General features: G+C 44.7%; 1 protein-coding gene and 1 long non-coding RNA gene across 8 annotated transcripts in view; one reads left to right on the plus strand and one right to left on the minus strand.

The window, feature by feature from the left end:
• Positions 1–8,047, minus strand: part of LDB2 (LIM domain binding 2) — a 193,978-nt gene extending 185,931 nt beyond the window's left edge. For 3 of the 7 annotated variants that reach the window (XM_035112354.3, XM_088658284.1, XM_088658277.1), the window contains exon 1: positions 7,774–8,043. In XM_035112354.3, the coding sequence (XP_034968245.2) occupies positions 7,774–7,908 (135 nt within the window). In that variant the 5' untranslated portion in view covers positions 7,909–8,043. Of the gene's footprint in view, positions 1–7,773 lie in introns of all 7 variants that reach the window. The other 4 variants (XM_035112353.3, XM_035112350.3, XM_035112352.3 and 1 more) reach the window with 4 other exon arrangements.
• Positions 1–22,945, plus strand: part of LOC148687275 (uncharacterized) — a 337,005-nt gene that overhangs the window by 2,116 nt on the left and 311,944 nt on the right. The window lies entirely within an intron of this gene.

The raw sequence follows: 22,945 nt of genomic DNA on the forward strand, positions 1-22,945 counted from the left end.
TTGCTGCACACACACAAAAAAACCCAACTGTGTGGAATAACTTGTAAAACCTCGGAAGAGAAGATCTGAGAAATCCCATTCCTAGAATCCGACTAGTGTTCGTTCAATGAGGTATAAGCCTAGGCAATTCAAAGATTGTGTGCTTTATCTTATACAAGGTACTACTGTCGGGAAAGGCAAACTCAAAGGGGAGGCAAGTTCAAAAAGTTGCAGAAATGCAAACATACTGCAATGAAACATACTGCAATTTGGAAAGGCAAGTGCGGTGTTATTACTGTTAGCTTCTAACTTACGCCAGAAACAAGCATGATTAGAATGTCGACTGTAGAAGTAAAAAAGAAGCGCCGGATTCCACTACCTTTCAGTCTATATAACATACTGGTACCGCTACGATTCATTTAAAAAATGAATCTCGGTAGTGGCTCCTGCCCTGTGGAACGCCCTCCCACCCGATGTCAAAGAGAAAAAACAACTACAGTACCAGACTTCCCTGTTTAGGGAAGCTTTTAATGTTTAATAGATTATTGTACTTTAACACTTCTGTTGGAAGCCGCCCAGAGTGGCTGGAGAAACCCAGCCAGATGGGTGGGGTATAAATAATAAATTATTATTTTTATTATTATTATTTAAAAAATCTGAATCTGGTAGGAAAGAATTTACGAACATTTCAAATTGCTCATTTTCAGTTTGGAGAGAAATCTTGATTCTTGTCAGAGTGGCCCAACTGAGATCTATAAACTCCCATTGATTAAGCGTATAAAATACAGTAATGTTGAAAATACAAGTACAGAATTCTAGGGAGGAAAGTCCTGAAGTCCTGAGCAAAATAAACAAAACAATGTCACCACCTTGACCAAATTAAGAATGTTTTGTTCACCACAGGCTTATTACTGCAGGTTATCCTATTGGAAAGAGACAGCTGTAAAAGATGCTGACCAAACAATGAGAAAGAAGGAAATATGGACTGCCAAGATTACGCTCACACACATACACAGCCCAGTCAGATTTTTCGTGAGCAGCAGCAAACTGGCCAGCCCTTCAAATGGGGACAAAGGGCAGGACCAATGGCATGGCTCAGTATAAGGGGCATTCCTAAATTAAAGCACTTGGGGGGGTTAGTGCAGGGGAAATGTTATTAATGGGTTTTTAAAAATTTGGAACAGTGGATAGCAAAAGATTTCCCCTCTATCCCAAACTTCAGCTATAGCAGGAGAAAATGTGTGAGCCTGTCTAGTATTTAACAGCTCATCTGGTAACTACTGACATGCAAGTGAAGAGGAGGAATCCTGTACCAGGTTGTAGAAGCTTTTTGTTTTTATCAGTGGCTACAGCCTGTGTTTCCATGTGACTGCTGGGGAGAGGCGGTTCTCTTCCTTCCAGTGTGGAAATGCAAGCTAGCAGGCTTTTAGGCAGCCTAGTAAAACAACTGAAGGCTGGTAGTTCTTGTGAGCTTATTCACAATACAAGAAGAATGAATCTTAGACATGCAAGACCGTATTTTTGCATTACATCCGATTGCCCATTGGTCTGATCCAGCAGAGTCTTCTTGTGCTTGCATAGTCTTAAGATGTGAGTGTGCCATTCCAAAAACCAGCCCTTAACACACACACACACACCCCTGAATTGGAGAATTAACATTCTCATTTGTTGACCTATTTTAGCCATTTATTTGCTACTCTTCCATATGAAATAATTCTTGGTATAACTTGAACATCAAATCTAATGAAAACAAAACGACGCGAAAACAAAATAGTGGGTTGAAGCCAGAGGATGCTGCTTCATGCCAGACCAGACCATCTAGGCCAGTATTGTGGCAGCAGATCTCCAATATTTCGGATGGGATTACTCCCAGCCTTACTTTGAGATGCAGGAGACTGAACCTTGGAATTTTTGAATGCAAAGCATGCGGTCTACCACTGAACCATGCCCTTTCCCCACAGGCTAGTCACATTCAGTGCCAAATGAGCAAGCCTGTGGAGAGCATTCCATAGATGTGGTGCTATCACATATAAGATGCTCCCCTGGTCGCCACCCACCTCCCTCCAGACGGCAAGGACGCCCAAAGGAGAGCTGCAAAGATTGCATTAGTGCACAAGTGGTCCCATAATTGGTAGCAAGTTCAGCATTTCCTCTATCAAGGTCCAACTTCCTGTTAGCACAACCTGCAAGTCTCCTGTGAAGGCTGGATAGAATACCATTGTAAAAATTCCTATACAGTGGTACCTTGGAAGCCGAAAGGAATCCGTTCCAGAAGTCCAAACATTCGGGAACCAATGTGTGGCTTCTGATTTGCTGCAGGAAGCCCCGTTGGACGTTTGGGTTCCAAAGAACGTTCGCAAACCGGAACACACACTTCCGAGTTTGTGGCGTTTAGGAGCCAAAACGTTCAAATCGCAAGGCATTCGTCAACGAAGGTACAACTTTATAGGTAAAATACTTACTCTTCTTCAATTTATATCAAGTACAGTGGTACCTCTGTTTATGACCTCAATTGGTTCCGGGGAGCCGGTCGCTCTCTGAGCAGGTCATAAACGGAGCGTCTCTTCTGCACATGCACAAAGTGCTGATAGAGCGCTTCTGTGCATGCGCGAGCTGTGCAGATCGCTTCTGCACATCCGCACGCCGTGGAAACCGGATGTAAGCACTTCCGGGTCCGCGGCAGTCACAAACTGATTGATCGCAAACCGCAGTGATCGTGAACCGAGGTATGACTGTACAGGCAAGTCCCAACTCGCATGTATTCGAGTCACGCACAATTGTGCACTCATGAGCCGTTTTCAGTGCCAAAAGGGGGCAAGGGGGCAACGGGCTGACACGCACGGCAGTTGGGAACAGAGTGTCTGCATAAACAGGGATTCCTCTGTACAGTATCCTTGAAACTTATGTGCATTTAACTTGCGCACATTCAGCTTTTGCGCACATTCAGCTTTACGTGCTTGGTAAAAAATAAATAAATTAAGGGGGCAGAAACGGTGTCTGGGGGGGGAAGAATTTGCCAAGCCTACCCACCACTGCACCCAATGTGTTTTGGCTATACATGATTTGGGCTTTAGGCATGATTCCCAGAAGAGAACCCTCGTGCAAGTTGTGGGCTTACTGCAATGTCAATGTCCAAATTATTTAGCTAAATGAATCACAAAGATTTAAACCCAAATACTTCTTTTGCTGTATTCTACCCCCACAGAAAAAAATACCCGCCAAAAAAACCTAAATCTAAAACAATGGCGGGGAAATGTAAACATTATCTCCTTTCTTAGTCCTTTGCCTGAAGCCAGTCCTGTTGATTCCAACTGACCTTATTTTCAGGTTGAAACAAAATATAAAAAATTCCTTCCAGTAGCACCTTAGAGACCAACTAAGTTTGTCATTGGTATGAGCTTTCGTGTGCATGCACACTTCTTCAGATACACTGAAACAGAAGTCAGGTGTTTGGGTCAGGGTCTACAAAACTTTGTAGGACCGGCTCCCAGAATTCTACACTCAAGATTACAAATGGTAGTCTTAGTGCTACAAAACACACTTTGGTGTGGAGGAATCCTTGAAGATAATGAAGAGCAGAGGCACTACTTGTCAGGGGACAAGGCATGAATAAATGGGCCCCAGTGAATTTCCCCCGCTTCTGCCACAAGAGTGCCATACTTAGCTAAAGCAGATTGCTAAAACTTCTTTCTTAATCACAATTCTGCAACGGCCTCCTTGGTGGCCAAATTTCTTTTTCTGGCCCTTAAGGTTAAAATTGACAGCATTGAAATGTGTCTAAATGTGCAGCCTACTTCTTATTGTAGGTTTAAGTTTTAAGTTCCTTTAGATGTTTAGATGTTTTAATTTTTGTATGGATAAATGTTTGTTTCTGACTGACGGTCAAATGAAATCTGATTGATTGATTGATCACAATTCTTTACTTCTATACAGTGTTCAAAGCACTTCACAAATGCCATGTTTTTCCTTGTAACAAACCTATAAAGCTTAGTTGCTTAGCTCAGTTGGGCGTGGTGCTGGTAAAGCCAAGGTTGCAGGTGTGATCCCCCTAAGGGACAGCTGCATATTCCTTCTAGTTGACTGGTTGATCCTCAGGGTCCCTTCCAACTCTATGGTTCTATGATTCTAATGACATCAGTTATTATCCACATGTAGCAGTAGAGCAGGTGGGATGGGAACATCAAGGCTGAGAGAATAATGGCCTGCTAAATATCATTTTGTAAGTACTTAGCAGAACCTGGGGGTTCTCCACTTCCACACCTCAGGCTCTTAGTGTAGGCATAAAGCTACACCAGCTCTTGACCCTGCAGTTAATATTTTGGAATTGCTCATCACCATGACAAACTGTTGCAGATGCTCTTCACATTTTTCATTTTTAGGAGTATACATTTTAAGAGCATGTACCGTATTTTTCTGTGTATAAGGCTAGGTTTTTCCCCTAAAAATAATGTCAAAAAATAGGGGGTGTCTTATATTACGGGTCCATCTCCCCCCATTTTCTTAAATCGGAGTCCCCAAAAATAGGGGGTGTCTTATACATGGGGGCATCTTATAGATGGAAAAATACAGTTGTGTGTGTGTAAATGTAAATATGAATATAAATATTCTTAGATACACCTAAATAATATTTCAGACAGAATGTCTTATTTTCCAGAAGTGAAATTGGCTACAGCTCACTCCTGAGTGATTATTTTGTGGCAAACCTGGGCTTGTTGCCCCTATCAAGAGAAGAGGTCATTACCTGAATGTGCAAGGCAGTCCAGAAGTTAGGAACAGGGTACATACCATGGGGAAGAAGCTGATGACCATTGTTTGGCGCATCAGTTAGGTGGCACGTCATGTTGGCACACACTTTAAGGAAAAGTATAAAGTATCATTGGCCAGATGATTATTTGCCAGTAGCGAAACCCAAAGTAAAAATACACAGGGATTCAGGTTTACCTAAAAGCTTTGTTTCCAGTCACAGAAGTATGCATGCTGGCCCTTGCTATCTGATATTTGATAAAGACCATTTATCATTATTTAACATAAAAAACAGCATTAAGAACATTTTCCAGGGTGGATGCTGAATTTCAGCCAGGGCTCTGTCAGTTGCTGAAATGACTTGTCTTTCAAAATGGGCTCATAGATTTCTGAGAAAATCGCCAAAGTTAAATCCCAGGGGAGAATTCCCATTATAAAATGAATGCGCAGGTACTCATTTTTAGAAGACAAACATTTATCTTACCATTCAAAATACAATGAGTTCTCTAACTGAATTTACTGCTGACATCAGATCAGATACTGATAAAAACTCCTTTAGCCTATTTTATTTACAAGGCACTGTATCCTGAATTCTTCAGCATGGAAGAAACAGCTGCTGCCATGTATCTTAAAGAGTCACTACTAGATTCAAAATTTAAATGACTCACCAGAATGTTTTCATTGCATCCACACGTTTAAAATAGGATTGCAATATAAAGTTGCTCCAACAGAACAGCCGTGAGTCCACGTCCACATGACCTGGGCATGGACCTCTCCTAGGTTCTTCAGTTTAACCAATATGATCTTGAATATACATTTATTGCGGGGGGGGGGGTGTCATGTTGGGTTTTTTCTTTGTTTCTTTATAGTTTCATGCACATGGGAATAGATGTAGTGGTAAACCTCAAATCCCACAAAGAGGAAGGGCAAAGTTTAAGAAGTCTGTGAAAGTCAGAATAAACTATCATCATCCTCTAAATACGAAGTGGCACACCTGTTCACACAGCAAACAAATTAAGCCAGGCGCTGTCTTAGTTTGAGTCAGTTCTCATGAATCAAATTACGGGGAAATGTCTTCCTACAAGTCCTATTAAACAACAACAACATTCATCCAACATAAGAAAGGGTAGGTCAACTCAAGCAAACTTGCTACAGTCATGGAAAACTGCAGCAGCCAAACCTGATTTTAATTTCCACAAATCACAAACTATAGTTTAAAAACTCAAGAGGTGGAGCAGAGAATCTACTATCCTGTGTAGAACACCCCAGAGAAATTTCAAAACTACTTTTGCTCCCCTTGAAATTTGTCAGAGGGACTGTCTCAAAATCACATCAGAATTTAATTTCAGGCAAAATTGAGAGGCAATTTCATAAAAATTCAAAGAACACACTGACAAACAACATCCTAAAGCAAGTCAACCTTCTTAAAGCATTCATTCTTGCAAGCTTCCAGCAACCCAATAACTATTAACTAGACTGCAAGAGCAACAACCAGAGTCAAAACGGAAAACACAACCTCAGTTTAAAACATAAAGGGCAGGAGCAGGGTGATCCAAACAGTAATGTTATTAGTGCTTGGAACTCAATTGCTGCCCACCAATTCACCAATCATAAAGCAGGTCACATCTTGTTAACTGGATCCCATATATTCAGTCTATAGCTGCAGTGGACAATTGAAGAGTATGCTTCTTTTACAACCACCTTGGGATCCCTTGAAAAGTTATGCTATTATAACTACCAGCAGAACTCTCAAAATTATTCAGTAACATTGTCGACATTTTCACTTCCAAAAGTCTGAGTTCTCTGACGTGTTCTGTTCCCAGCTGAGCCCATTCAAAGAAACCACTTGAGGAAAACAAAAAAGTAACTGTGCATAGTTGAAGGCACACAGGGAAGAAATGAAGCCCTCCTGCTAGTTTTATCACCCCACACATCCTTCATGTAAGAACACCCCGGAATTATGGCTTCTTTGAATCATTTCATTAAGAGAAGCAGCTTTAGCTTTAGATGAAAGACAAACCTAATGTTTCTATTCTTCTTTTCAGTGAAGAGATTCTCTACTCAGCTATGCATCACTCTAGTCAAACACACATACACTCATGCTCATGTTGTGGTACAAAACCAGCAGATTCTACATTACAAAGCAAGACAAGCACTGGATACAGCTTCTCTTACCCTTTGCGGGGTTAAATGCCGGACTGTTTATTCTTCCCGTTAACAGAATAATAGAAACCTCATTCATTCATTGATACATACCCTCCAACATTTCTCCAATGAAAATAGGGATGTCCCATTCCCTAATGATAATTTTACTATTTGTACCCCACTCATCTTACTGGGTTGCCCCAGCCACTCTGGGCTGCTTCCAACACATATAAATACATAATAGAACATTAGACATTTTTTAAAAATCTTCCCTGTACAGGATTTCCTTCAGATGGCTCCATACCCTCCAACATTTCTCCAATGAAAACAGGGACATCCTAAGGAAAAGCAGGACATTCCTGGATCAAATCAGAAACCTTCTCTAAATCAGGGACGTCCCTGGAAAATAGGGACACTTGGTAGGGTCTGAGTGTATTTGCCATCAGCATAAGGCAATAAGTTTGTCCAACTCTAGCCCTCTTTTCTGCCTTCATAGGCTCAGTGCTGATAACCGGGGTGGGAGAAGTACAGGTAACATCCATCGCCGCTGAAACGTGGTTTGTTTGTTTGTTTTTAAACACGCGCACGCACACACACACATTCCTTCAATGCACACAGCACCTCGAGAACGCTGCGGTTGCAAATGCCAAAAAAGAGAAGAGAGGTCAGGTACCTGACCAAAACCTGCGCGCTTGCACAGGAGGGGCATTTGAAACCGAGCCGTCTCATGGGCTGCATTGCATCCCCCCCTCCCGGTGCAGCCTGCGGTGCCCCCCTTCGAGTGCCCGGGATGCTCCTTCCGTCGTCGGCAGCATCTGGCCGGTGCTGCCCCGCGGGAAACGGAGCCCCCCTCGAGCCGGAGAGCGGCGCGCCGAGTTCCCGAGCCGGAGGAGGAGGAGGACTCACCTCGGTGCGAGTCTGCAGCCTCTTGTTCATCTCATAGATCCGGTACTCGGGCTGCACCATGTACGGCGTGTGCCTCCGGTAGAAGGGGCCGAAGGGCGAAGAATAGAAGGGGTCGTGCGGCGCCGCGCTCGACATCTTGGTCGCCGCCGCTCGCCGGCGAGGCTCAGGGCGCGCGGGAGGCGGCAGCCGACAGCCGCGCCGAGCACATGGGCTGCGCGCGCGGGGCGGGCTACTGCTGCTGCTGCGGCTCCCCGCGCGGAGTCGGCGGCGGGGAGGGAGCGCGAGCGAGGCCGGCAGGCGGGCGGGGAGGGGAAGGCGAGGCGGGCAGCCCGGCGAGGCTCGGCGGCGGCGGGGAGCGAGGCTGGCGCGAGGCTGTGGCGGGGAGCTTGTTTTTCAAGGCGCCGTCGGAGAAGAAGGGGTCATTTCCTGTCCGCCTCCTGCGAAAACAACGCGGGGCTTCCCCCCCCTCTCTTTTTCTCCTCAGGGTGACACAAAAGGAGGTTTCCTGTGAGGAACTGGGCTGGGTGGGGGGCGCCAGGGTCGGCGCTTTCCCGGCTTCCCCACCCAGCCAAGTCGGCAACAACACCACACACACACACACACACACACACACACCCAGTACAATCGCCCCCAACCAGAAACGTGCCTCGAGAGATTCATCCCGCCCCTTCAAACTTTGTTGGCTTGTTTCATGATTTGCGCGCCCAGGCGCAGTCCCTGAGGTAGGAAAACACACGACGGCGTCTTCTATGGGATTAAAATGGACACAACTTGGTTAAATTTCACATGCAGGAAACCTATAGCTGTCAAGTTCTCCTCCCTCCTTTTAAGGGAAATTCCCTTATGCTGAATAGGCTTCCTCGTGAGAAAAGGGAAAACATGACAGCTAGGAGGAAACCTTTGGCGTAGGCACTACTGGGTGTGTAGACGGGGTCAGTCGGGAAGTGGACACTGCAAAACGTGCGTTTACACAGCTGGCCCCCTTTATCCACACAGCTGAGGGGAGGGCTATGACTCGCAACTGTGTGCTTGTGGCCAGAGACTCTCCTCCAGTGGCTAGCGAGGTCAGGTGGTACCCAGTGTGGGAAATTACTTGTCACACAAACACACACACACACACCCCACACACATTGAAATCTAGTTGGACTCCCAAGAGACTGTGATCTACTCACAGTATAAAAACACTGGCTATGATCTGCCCATTGTCATTGCTAGGAGTTGTTGAGCTTTTTTTAGGGAAGGACTGACCAAAATTGTTGCGCTTTGGGGGGTAGGAGGTGGGCGGGCCACGCGCTGAATGTCACCCCCCTAGGCGATGACACCCAGGGTGTGCCGCACCCACCTTGCTCCGCCCCTGCTCCCCTCAAGACCCCTTTGATGGGGAACCCTGATATCGCTGAAGGGGTGAGTCGCCACATTAGCCCCTCACTGAATATGGGGCAAAAGCAGGCACCCCCAAACTCTGGCCCTCCAGATGTTTTGGGACTACAGTTCATCCCTCATCCCTGACCACTGGTCCTGTTAGGTAGGGATGGTGGGAGTTGTAGTCCCAAAGCATCTGGAGGGCCAAGTTTGGGGGGTGCCTGGGCTAAAAGATTCCACCCAAGGCCTAAAACCGCCAAAGTTGTGACAATTGCTACAGGGAGGGCAAAACATGCAGAGTAGGAGAAATCCCTTCCTGGCTCCGAAAGACAGCAACCATCACCCATGAACCTAGAGTGGAAAAGGTGAGCCTAAAAGAAAAGATACAAGTACAGGGAGGGCTGGGGTGGTGATGCTCTGGGGCTGACTGCGCTGCTTGATTTCAGTGCAAGTCCCCTTTTATTCTTTAGGAGTGGACTGGAGTGAAGACTGCTCAATCCCAGTCCACTCCCTTTGCCCCGCCCCCTCAGGCCACCGCAGATAGGCCGGTTTTAAAAAGGGGTTTTGGCGGGAACCCAGACTGCAAACCCCGTCCACTGTCTGACCTGGTGAGTGGATATGATCTTCTCTAGCCCCCCAGGATTTGTGTGTGTGTGTGTGTGTGTGTGTGTGTGTGTGTGTGTGTGTTTAGGTGGCCAAAGCAGCAGATTAAGAATAGTGACAAGGACGGTTGCAAAGGGGGTTCATCCGTGGCTCAAATCCTGGTGGAAATATTAATTTGGTTAAACATCCTTCAAAGCTTGAAGAAGAAGAATGTAAACCGTTTGTTAAGGGAAATCAGCAAAGTAGGGGCTGGAATGGATTATGTAGGATATTCTCCTGTGGAATGAAGCCTGGATACCCTCCAAGGAATCTTATTGGTATAATAACCAGCAGCGTTAAAAACAGAAACAAAACGAAACACCCAACTAGCCAGAACTTTTGAGCACAAGTCCCCGTCCCCCCAAGTCTGGCATATGTTATGAAAGGGAAATGGTCCATTTGAAATAATGAACAGACTTAATCGTAATTTAGCATTTATGGAGAGCTTTCATTTGAACACCCTGAGTACTTCACATGCTTGATCCCGTTATGTCTGTAAGGTGTATCCATATTATCACCATCCCCATGTTCCAGATGGAGGGATGAAGGCATGGGAAGTTGCTGGTTCAAGGCTAATGCACAAATTCCTGGCATGTGTGAGATTTGGACGAAGTGCTTTCTAATTCGCAGCTGAGCACCTTAGCTACATAGAATATTTTGTTGAGTTGAGCGTAACCCACAGTGGCATTGCTAACTGGCTGGAATATATTCTGACTGCAATTCTTCCTTGCATAATTTCCCCCAAAGTTCTCAAACCTTTTTCATAAACGACTCCTGCAGGGAAAGTGTTGGTCCCTGAAAAGTGTTTGAGAAGAAATATTCGTATTCCCAGCTGCTGCACTGAAAAATAACCATTATATGGTTATCACGGTCCTTTGAAAGAGCAGACGATTGAATTAATCTATGTATAACATACTCAATTTTATTAACCCCCCCAGCACAGTCTGCAGAACATGAGACTCTTAATCTCAGGGGTTATGGGTTCGAGCTGCATGCTGGCAAAAATATTCCTGCAATGTAGGGGTTGGACTGGATGCAGGCGCAGAGGAAGGGGGGCAGTGGGGGTGGGCCACCCCGGGTGTCCCCACTAAGGGGGGGAATGCTGGGTGGCACTCACCGCAGGGCTTGCAGCACACCCAAGCCACATGTCTCTCCTGGGAGTGTTACGGTGGCTTGGGCGCGTGCAGGCTCCGTGATGCCCCAAACAGTCCACCCCGCCTTCCCCTCAGCTGTAGGGTGGCTGAGTGGGAGGAGGTAGGCAGATTCCTCTGAGGCCCCGCAGAGCTGGTCCCACCCCGTACGCAGCTGCCCCAGGCACTCCATCGGCTTGCTCCGCCACTGACTGGATGACCCTTATGATCCGTTCCAACTCTTCAATTCTATGATTCCTATATCAGGCGAGCCTGTGAGACCTCTATGGTAGAGAGGAAGGAAACATACAGTGGCCTCCATAACTCTGCTCCAATGACTTGTTCCAACGTCACTCAAGCACCAACACAGGGAACATGTTCCCATCAAAGCCCAAACATATCCAGTAGCAAAATTCAGGACGTAGTTGTCTTAATGTTCAAACAGCCTAACATCTTGGACCTAATAGTGATTTTATCTGGGCACCTTGAAGGACAGTTTGAATAAAGAAAACAAGAACTTAGTGGACATGTTAGTGGTAGCTGTTGTTGCCAAGAAATGGAGTGAGGTTACTTCTCCATTAAAAGATCTGGAAGAAAGTGTCAAAACTGACCAAATATATCTGCCTGCTGGCTACAATCCTATACATACATACTGGGTGTAAGTCACATTGAACACAGTCCACTTCTGCAATGTTGGATATCACCCATACAGTTTTAAACAAGTCTAAACTGAACAATTAAATTGAATGGGAATGAATGTGATTAAGGGTGACAGAAGTCTTGGGAGTTAAGGCTGTGAAGGATTGTAAAGGACTTACATTGCCCTGGTTTTTATTTTTATTTTTTTTAAAAAAAATGTAAGTGAATTGGCAAGAAAGAGAAGCTGACCAAAATAGGACTGAAAGAGAATTAAAACTGCACTGCTGGGTTATAACAATTTGTGGTGATTATCATTTAGTAGAAACTGTGCACTTAAAGTTGAAAGGAAAGTGAACTGGAAATAGAGATTGAAAATGTAGTTTGAAAAATAATGGAGTCTGCTGAAGTGAATTCTATAAAAAAGGAGGTACACATGAGGCAAGTCTATTAGAAACAGAATTGGACCCTGACAAAAATAAAGAGGTTGTGTGAGATTGTGATGAGAGTAAAAATATTTTTAAAATGCTAAGGAGAGCAAGACAGAATTTGAGACTTAGAAAATTAATGGGTAATCAATCTGTAAACATTATATAACTATAATAGGTAAAGGTAAAGGGACCCCTGACCATTAGGTCCAGTTGTGACCGACTGGGGTTGCGGCGCTCATCTCACATTATTGACCGAGGGAGCTGGCATACAACTTCCAGGTCATGTGGCCAGCATGACAAAGCCGCTTCTAGCAAACCAGAGCAGCACACGGAAATGCCATTTACCTTGCACTTTGATGTGCTTTTGAACTGCTAGGTTGGCAGGAGCTGGGACCAAGCAACGGAGCTCACCCCGTCATGGGAATTCGAACTGCCGACCTTCTGATTGGCAAGACCTAGGCTCTGTGGATTAACCCACAGCACCACCCACCTTCAATTTTCACTTAAATTTGAACAAATGACATTATCTGAAAAAACACTGATTAGTATATGGAACAAGACTGATAAATGTTATTTTAGTTTATCAGTTTTTAGACTTTCTGAATTGTTTTGAATATATAATAGGTTGCATTTACAAAAATAAGAAAGGATTTGAATACCTACTTAGAAACACAAAATGAAATATTAAGTATCTGTCCTATGCCCTGGAAACAAAAGAAAATTATTTTCTTTTGAAGTAATTATTTATATTAATTAGTTTTTCATGCGAAAAAAGTAAAAAGAAGCTCAGGAATAACTTGTATTATTCTGGCTTTTTTTTTAAAAAAAAAGAAATGTCAGGAACCATAGGTAAAAGGAACACTGGTAAGTAATATCAGGAAACAACATGAACAAAGCTGGAATGATCAAAAGACTTAGGAGATGTACACATTAGCAGCTTAAGATGCAGCAAGGTCATTTTATATTGCTGCATTTCAAGGCATGTTTGCACAGCGGAATATACGTCAGAGTAGGGATGGGAAAGTTTTTGGCAGATTTTTCTGAGCACTTGGGGTCAGAAGAATGTAATTTCAAACAACTGTTGTTGAGACGTTTCATTCCAAATCTGCTAGACAGAGCCAGACAGAGGACAACTGCCCCCCCCCCAAACATAGATCCTGGCTACACCCAAGGGCATGAATTGCCCCTAACATCATGTGTTAGCAGTGGGAGCACAATGGGTATGAAGTAAGTGCTGGTGTGCATGCCCTGACTCACAGGAGCCAACCCCTAGGGCTGAGGTCCCTTCAGCCCCCCAGTAAAATACAGTGGTACCTTGGTTTAAGAACAGCTTAGTTTAGGAACAACTTGGATTAAGAACACTACAAACCCAGAAGCAGGTTTGTGAACTTTGCCTTGGAAGCAGAACATGTTTTGCTTCCTGTTGAGTGTGTTCCATTTTTAAATTGAGTCCCCCACTGCTATGGGAAAGCACACCTTGGTTTAAGAACTCTTTGGTTTAAGAACAGACTTCCGGGACAGATTAAGTAAACCAAGGTACCATTTGCATTTGAGCCCCTCCCCCCCAAAAAAGTTGATGGACATTGCCATTCCAATAATGTGCACATGCTGTGGTTGCTACCATGCTCCTCCAGTGGTCCCCACCTCTCACTCTGCTCCTTGACTGAAGAAGATGTTGACATCTCTTGATGCCATTGACATTTCCTGCAAAAGGAAAAAGTGAGCCCCTTTGAAAAATCTGTCAGTTTTGGAAAACCAATATTCTGGAATACAGTATGCGCTGCATTCTCGAATCAGATCATGTGCAAAACTGCATTGCAGATTTAGTCTAACTGTGAAAACTTTTTTTTTTAAGTATAGACTTATTTGGTAGGTAAAGGGGCCCCTGACCATCAGGTCCAGTCATGTCCGACTCTGGGGTTGTGGCGCTCATCTCGCTCTATAGGCCGAGGGAGCCGGAGTTTGTCCACAGACAGCTTCCGGGTCATGTGGCCAGCATGACAAAGCCGCTTCTGGCGAACCAGAGCAGCGCACGGTAACGCCGTTTACCTTCCTGCTGGAGCGGTCCCTATTTATCTACTTGCACTTTGATGTGCTTTCGAACCGCTAGGTGGGCAGGAGCTGGGACCGAGCAACGGGAGCTCACCCCGTTGCAGGGATTCGAACCGCCGACCTTCTGATCAGCAAGCCCTAGACTTTGTGGTTTAACCCACAGCGCCACCTGGGTCCACTTATTTGGTAGATATTTTCCTCCAAATACTTATCATGAAGGACATGGCTGGCAGTCAACATATAGAGTTGTTGGGCATTTCTCCCTCCCTCCCTCCCTCTGGCTCTCTACAATAGCAACTACTCACCCACAGTTGCATTACATTAATGTTCAAATAGAAGTTCAGGAGTTGCTAAGGGAAAATTGCAGGAAATCTGATTCAGCTGTGTTGTGTGGGAAGTAGCAATGTGGTATTCTATAGCTGAATGACATAGGGTTTACTCACACAAGCTAGATAAAGCAGGCCACTATGATTCAGGTCTTAATTTGAACTTAAGCGCAACTCACAAACATATTCAATAGTCCCAAAGTTCAATCTGAAAAGTTTTAATGCCATTTGCATTGCTGTTGCATCCTAAAGAAAACCAGTTTCCCATAACTCCAGCAGCACATTCCTGTTCTTAAGAAATGTGCTAAAATATGAAAAAGATTCTTACCCACATAACCCAGGGGAATTTCTGCAGTGCAGTGCTAGCAGAACCTGTCATGGCGGTAGTTTAAATGGTGGCAGGAAACAAAGCAAACTGTGAGTGCATGAAGCAGAGAGGTCTAGTCTAGTGAGCACCAGCAGAGAAGAGAACACAGGAAAACCTATGGCAGCAGCCATTTCAGAATCAGTATTTATGGTAGCATTTGCAGGGCATTGAGCAAAGCTGTTCAAACTTTCAGTCACCTGTAGCATGATTTTATAAGATATTTTAGAAGCAGTTGTTTCTGCTACTGGCTACATACGCTGAACTGGAAAGGGACCTGGAAAGCAGGTACGGTAGAAGGGCCCAGGGATGGAAATAATTGGCAGATCCACTCCGTGCTTTGAAAGAATAGCCATCAAACATTCAAAGCCCATGACTGCAGTTTGTTAAGGAGGCTGGGAATTGAGGGGAAACTAAATTTCCCAAGATTCTTCCAGGGAAGTTGTGTGCTTTCAATGTGCCTTGAATGTGCTTTAGATTAACAAGTCTTGTGGAAGCAAGGAAAGGAGTAAAGCAATCCTTTTATGTTAGGTGTGTCGGTCGCTTTCATAGCTAGGGCATCGGGGACATGACAAGTGCTTGACAGAAGCAAGTGGGGGCGGAGAGTGACCCAGGAGAGACGGGGGGGCAATTTATGTGGTTTGTTGCCACCTGCGAGGCAGGAGCCAGGCTGGGGGGGAGGGGCAGTTCTGAGCAGACAGAGGAGGGGGTGCAGACCATGTTGAATCCTTGCCACCCCCTGCCCTGCTGCCTCCTAGAACCAAGAGGGGCTTAAAGCATAGCTGCCAAGTTATCCCTTTTTTACAGGGATTTTCCCTTATGCTGAATAGGCTTCCTCGCGAGAAAAGGGAAAACTTGGCAGCTATGGCTTGAAGAGGGGCATGGTCCCACGGTTGCCTCAGCTGCTCTGCCAAGCACAAACCCGGAAAAGCTAACACCAATGACATGTGCACATGTGCAGCTTAGGAGCTGCCATAAGTCTGTGCTTTTGTCAATAAGGAATTAACTCTCGGCCATTTGTCTTTCTTGGCTGGGTGTGAGCAGGACACAGACCAACAAAGGAGGAAGCAGCTTCAGCCATTAATTGTTTTAGGGACCTGCCACTGTTTGGTTCCGGTATACAGTGGTAGCTTGGTTTAAGAACAGCTTAGTTTATGAACAACTTAAGAATTAAGAATGCTGGAAACCCTGAAGTAGGTATTTTGGTTTGTGAACTTTGTCTTGGAAGAAGAATATGTTTCGCTTCCTGTTGAGTGTAAATTGAGTCCCGTGCTGCTATGGGAAAGCACACCTTGGTTTAAGAACGGAGTTCTGGAATGGATTAAGTTCATAAACCAAGGTACCACTGTATTTCAGAAGATAGTGGCAAGTCCTTATTTGAAATCGCTCGAATTTATTTCTTTACTTCTGTCGTCTGGCTGACAAAAGCAGTGGCCCCTGATCATTTGCAGAATCCCTTTCGCTCTGTTTGGGATCACAACACAAACCCAGGTCTCTCGCCACAAGAGCCCTCCTGCCCTCCTTGTGGATTTTCCAGAGGTATCTGTTTGACCAAGGTAGGAAACAGGATGCTGCCCCAGTAAGACTTTTGCTCTTCCGTTTTTGTGCCTCGTGGACTGTTCTCTTAATTCTATAAAATTCCAGGTTTATCCACTAGGTGCCACAATGGAAAACAACAATTTCTACATTTATTCCAGCAGATATTCCAGTCCACAACCCCCAGATTTACACACAGATTTAAGAACAGGCAACCAGTTTGTTATGTAACTATTGCAACAACTAGGGTAGAATGCAACAGTAGCTAATCCTCATGTTTAGTACAAAAGGGTACAAATGTGTCCATTCTACCAACAGAAATTATGTATCTCTGTAACTCCAAAACACATGGGCCCCAAAACAAACAGAAAATGATTGGATTAAACCTGACCGAGAACTCCCAGAAGTGCAAGCTGGATTCCGAAGGGGCAGAGGAACCAGAGACCAAATTGCAAACATGCGCTGGATTATGGAGAAAGCTAGAGAGTTCCAGAAAAACATCTACTTCTGCTTTATTGACTACGCAAAAGCATTTGACTTTGTCGACCACAGCAAACTATGGCAAGTTCTTAAAGAATTGGGAATGCCTGCAAGGGCGTACCCACCACGGGGCGAGTTAGGGCAGCTGCCCTACTCTAGAAGCCAGCTGCCCCCCCCCCCAAGCTAAAAAGAAAGAAGAAATCTCAATGCAAAAAGCGGGGCGCGCGGCCCCAGCCAGAAAGAAACAGACCAGCCCTCCCCCCTTTCCCCTTTCCATAACCCATCACACTTTCTCCTCTCCCCCTCCCACTATCGAGCTGCAAAAGCGGTGGGGTGTAAACGTAAGAGACAGAGGGATCCTCACTTGTTCTCCCCACCCTACCCTGACCACCCCCACCAAGAAGTCACTTCTTTGTAGTTTTCTCCCCTGCAGCAGGAGAAACAGACACTCCCCCAATTCGAAATACAGTCAGTCAGCAGCAAACGCACACACGAGCACACACACACACAAGACCCTTCCAAGACCCTCCCTCCCCCCACTTTCTCCCCGGATCGAGGCACTCACACTCACTTTTCTGGCTGGGTGCCTTGATGTCTATGCAGAGCAGCTGCAGGGGCAGCTCAGCCAGGGACAGTGGCTGCGGAGCCAGCCCAGGAGGCACAGTGGGGAGCCGGGTGGGAAGCAGAGGAGGAGGAGGCTGAGCCGTCTGCGCTCAGGGCAGAAACAGCGCACCAGGGGGATGGGGCGAGCTGCCCAGAGGGGCGACCAGTGCCGTGGGCAGGGGGGCAGGAGGGGGCAATTGCCCCCCTAGAAGCAAAAGGCTAAGGGGCGCAGCGTGGCAGCCCCAGGCTCCGGCTCCCAGCGCAAAGCTCCAGAGGCGCGAGGGGAGCGTAAGCGGAGGAGCACTAAGCGGGAGCGGGGAGTGTAAGTGGAGGAGGCTTCGCGCCGGGAACGGGAGCTTGGGGCCGCCTCCTCGGAAGACCTGGGAGGCACGGAGGAGGCAGCCCCAGGCAAATGATGCACAGTAGAAGGTCATTTGACTTTGAGGACAAAGCTGTCCCATCAGATATCTGCATGCAAAATAATGGAATGAATCGAGCACTTCTATTGTACATAAAAGTTCTATAGTAATTTTGTATTGTTTGCCCATCTTTCATGGGGCAAACTGACAGCATACGCAAGGAACAACATTTAATATCAGATTGAGGAGCATGGGTCTGCTCTTCTTAACCTTGGGTGTTGCTTTCGGAGAGCGCTTTGGAGTCAAGGGGATTCCTTGAATATGATGTGTGGTTGAAATTATGGAATGAAACATTGAAATTCACTGCATGTACCGCCTTGAAAGAAAATGTTATGAAAATGATGTAATGATGTATGATGTATTCAACACCAGTTAAATTAGCAAAAATGTATAGAACAAGTAGCAAAAAGTGCTGGAAATGTCAAGAGAAAGAATTCTATCATATGTGGTGGACATGCGAAAAGGTGAAAAGATATTGGGAAATGATATATAATGAATTGAAAAAGATGTTTAGATACACCTTTCCCAAAATAACTGAAGCTTTTTTCCTGGGTATAATGGGAGGGGAAATTGCTAAAGAAGATCAGAGATTGTTTATGTATGCTACTACCGCGGCAAGAACTTTATTGGCCCAAAAATGGAAATTACAGGACTTACCGACAGTTGAGGAGTGGAGTACGAAGATGATGGACTATGCAGAACTAGCTAAGTTGACCCACGGGATCTGATATCGGGGGAAACAAGGTTCCAAAAAGAATGGAGTAAATTCGTTGAATACATGAAGAGGAACTGTAGAAGTTTAAGGACACTTGCAGGACTAAAATAAATCCTACGAACTGACTTTGAATAAGTAGGTAAAAGAAACTGTGGGATAAGAGTGGAGAAACAAAGCCGAAGGACAGGAGTGAGGGAAGTCTTAGCTCGGCGGAGCGAATTTTATTAAGATAGAAGAGTATTAGATGCAAGAGGTTGTGTTATGTGTGTATTTTTGTGTGTGTGTTTTATGTTTGTTAATTTGTGTGTTTATGTGAAAACCAATAAAAATCTTTTTTTTAAAAAAAATAGAGTCAAGGGGATTCCTAATGGATTGAGGCTTCACAGGCCTTCTTCACATGTTACGCAACTGATTGACAAAGATGGAGCGTTCGGGTAGTTTTTCCTCTTGGATTGTTGAGAGGTTTCCGTGATAACCTTATCAACTCCCGCCCTGCCCACTATTGTTAAGTAATTGCCTGACATAAGAGACAATTATCCACAGGAACAGGTCTGTGATGGCTGCTAATCCTCCAACCCACCCCTGCCTGAAGCAATGTCAAGAAGGAAAAACCTACAAGCTTCCCATAATAAGACGTCTGTCAAAGGAAACACTTTGTCTGCAAAACTGTATAAGAAGAAGAGCTCTCGATTGAGAAGCTGTGGGAAACTATGCAAGGCTCTACATATATGAATCATGATATTATGCCCTAAAGGTTTAAGAGTGCACCTTTAAGTTTTAACAGAAGAGCAAAAGTGCTTTCACATTTACCACTGCATGGAAAATCTAAGTAATGGTTGCTGCCTCAATTTACAGGTTGCTTAATTCTATAAAAATCCAGGTTTATCCACTAGGTGCCACAACTTAGCTTCCATTTACTTTCCCTTGATCTTGCAACCACAATCCTATATCTAGGCACCAAATTTCTTATTGATTTTTTTAATGGGACAACACTGGAGAATTTATTTAATTTTTGCCCATATTTATGCAGTTAAACAAGTAACTGGTGTACATTAAATAAGTGATAGCTGTATGTTCTTGTGAATGACAGAAAACAGAGATTGTCTTCTGTCCAGTGCAGATTCCCCCAATCTCACACCCTCCCAATGTTTTCACATTGCAACTCCTGTCATTCTGAGCTAGCACAGCCGAAGGTCATGCTGGGTTGAGCTGACAGGAGGTGTCATTCAAAACATCTGGAGGGTACTAGGCTGGATGATGATGATGGTGATGATGATGATGATGATGGTAATTGAACCCCACCCATCTGTCATTGTTGTTCTGGTGAATAATGTCACCTACTAGCAGCATTCATAGTAAAAATATAAAAACAATTCCCAATATTTCCCAATTCCTAGCATATATACTTGGATTTAGCAAACGCTTTCAACAGCCCTAAAAACTACACTCCCTGGACAATGTTTCTGGGATTTCTTTGAAAGGGGTTGAGAATGTTTGAGCATATGAAGTGAGAGCTACATAGCACTGCAACATCATCTGATCTGCTATGTATGTAATCTCTGGTAGGCTGGGAATGTTCGTTTGATTAACAAGGAAGATCAGATACAAAAATCTGAAAGCAAGAATGTGCTGAAGTTGCAGCAGCATGGAGAAACAATGGCTTTAAGATGTTTACATTAATGAACTATTGAAAATAGTTTCAGCCCCAAAGCAGAACTGGTTGAAAATTTAGTGAAGCCTTAATTTACACTAACTGTCCCCTGAAGAAAGTCAGAATGTCTGTCTTCACCCAGTTTATTTGTACAATACTGTATAAATGTTTTAAATTAAAAGGAAACAGAAATATTACAATGTTTTTATATTGTGCAGTCATGACCTAGTTCTTACCATATAAATATGCCTTGCCTCTTGAAGTGTAGTATAAATAACAAAATATTGTTACAGATTCTTGTGTAGAAAGTTGTCACTGTTTAAATGAATGCTATGCAGAGCCTTCTTGGTGGTGGCACCTCAATTGTGGAACATGCTTCCCCCAGAAAGTAGACTGGTGCTGACCCTGATGAGCTTTCCATGCCAGGTGAAAATGTTTCTTTTTTGCCAGGACCTCTGAAGTTCAGTTTGTTTTAACTTTGTTATTGTGGCAGATAGACAGACACATTGATTGATTTTACTTCAACTCTGACATATCCGGATCATCGCGGATCCAACATTGCTGGATTGATCTATGTAGCGTGTTTGTTGTGACACGACCATTTTACAGTACAAATCTCAAAATAAATATAAATCTCAAAAATCAATAAAGTGCTTGAGAACATTTCCCCACCATTTTGTATTGTTCATGTAGGGTGCAATGTGCATTATAATCTGTGTTCTTGGCTACAGTACCAACACTAAGGCAGGCTAAGAGAAAGAGTGCGACTTGCCAAGGGCCACCCATTGAAATTTATGGATAAATGGGTATTTGAAGCTTGCACACCCCTGTTGATACCCATCACTTGATTTCATTTGTTCTCCAGTGATTAAGGGCTGGTCAGATTTATGAACCACTGTGTGTTGGTCACACACCCAAACCATGGACTTCTTCAGGGGTCAGCAAACTTTTTCAGCAGGGGGCCGGTCCACTGTCCCTCAAACCTTGTGGGGGGCCGAACTATATTTTGGGGGGAAATGAATGAATTCCTATGACCTACAAATAACCCAGAGATGCATTTTAAATAAAAGGACACATTCCACTCATGTAAAAACATGCTGATTCCCAGACCGTCCGTGGGCCGGATTTAGAAGGCGATTGGGCCACATCTGGCCCCCAGGCCTTATTTTGGGGACCCCTGGACTTGTTCCTGCAAGGTGAATACTACCAGGTCTCTAGAAATTCTGTAAGGACATGGGTGTACTAAGGAGACACCGCAAGTCAGTGGGAAACAGCAAACATATTTAATGCAAATGACCTAATATATTTCAACTAAAGTTGGCATGGGGCATAACACCCAGCTCTCTAGCCAAGGATGATGTCATCTAGGTATGTCTATGCATAAAGGAACAAGAGAAGAAGCGATCTGAGTGAGATTGAGCAAAAGATAAGAGAGCTAGTTTCCAGCTTTGGAAAGCCCAGGGGTGGGTGGGTCTCTGCCTCTCTGGACCCAGATGCAGAACACTGGAATTGCTTCTTGATAGAAATGCAAGCTGCCTGATCATCTTGTAAACTCTATTTGTAAGGCATTTGGAGATTTTTAGTTTAGAAGACAAGCAAAGGCAGACATTGAGAGATGTGTAACTCAGTTTGGAGAAAGTGTACAGAGAGACTTCTTCTCTCCCTCTCGCAATATTAGCATTCTGGGGTTCTAATGAAACTGAAGACAGGAGATCCAAGATGGACAAAAGGAAGTACTTATTCACATCACACATCAAGCTGGTTTGCATGACACAGTAAGACAAACTATGGCCTGCTTGGGGGGGGGCATGCAGATGTGGGGTTTCCTGGAAAGCAGAGAGCAGCTCCCAGCCACTTTGATTTCCCCCAATCCTGTGCACAAAGTCAAGGGCTGGCTTAGTGTGTTATCCAAACTGGTACTTGCATCGTCCAAACTGGTATCTGTATAATCAAAACCAGTACTTTCCTCATCAATCGTAATCAGTAGCCAAGGTTTATTTCCAAACTCTGTGGCAAGCACTCTGAGATTTTCATAGAATCATAGAGTTGGAAGAGACCACAAGAGCCATCCAGTCCAACCCCCTGCCAAGCAGGAAACACCATCAAAGCATTCCTGACAGATGGCTGTTGAGCCTCTGCTTAAAGACCTCCAAAGAAGGAGACTCCACCACACTCCTTGGCAGCAAATTCCACTGTCGAACAGCTCTTACTGTCACAAAGTTCTTCCTAATGTTTAGGTGGAATCTTCTCTCTTGTAGCTTGAATCTATTGCTCCGTGTCCGCTTCTCTGGAGCAGCAGAAAACAGCCTTTTTCCCTCCTCTATATGACATCCTTTTATATATTTGGACATGGCTATCATATCACCCCTTAACCTTCTCTTCTCCAGGCTAAACATACCCAGCTCCACAAGCCATTCCTCATAAGGCATCATTTCCAGGCCTTTGACCATTTTGGTTGCCCTCCTCTGGACACGTTCCAGCTTGTCAGTATCCTTCTTGAACTGTGGTGCCCAGAACTGGACACAGTACTCCAGGTGTGGGTCTGACCAGAGCGGAATACAGTGGTACTATTACTATTTTGGCTCCTTCTGCACCACCCTGCACTATTCTTCTCTTCCCTTCTTCCTTGTACCACACCCCCTTACACTACTTGCCTTCCTCCTTCAAGTAACACGACATTTACCTCGGTTTTGAGTGGATCACCAGTTCAGGAAGAGATTTTTTTTCCCTTTTGCTTCCTAACAGGTTGTTCTGCTCAGAACAGGTTGTTTCCTGGTTTTCTTTGGCAAACAGAACCACATCTGTTAGAGAGAAAGTCAACGCTT

This window comes from Zootoca vivipara, chromosome Z1, assembly GCF_965207765.1.
Source record: "Zootoca vivipara chromosome Z1, rZooViv2.hap1.1, whole genome shotgun sequence".
Taxonomy (NCBI): domain Eukaryota; kingdom Metazoa; phylum Chordata; class Lepidosauria; order Squamata; family Lacertidae; genus Zootoca; species Zootoca vivipara.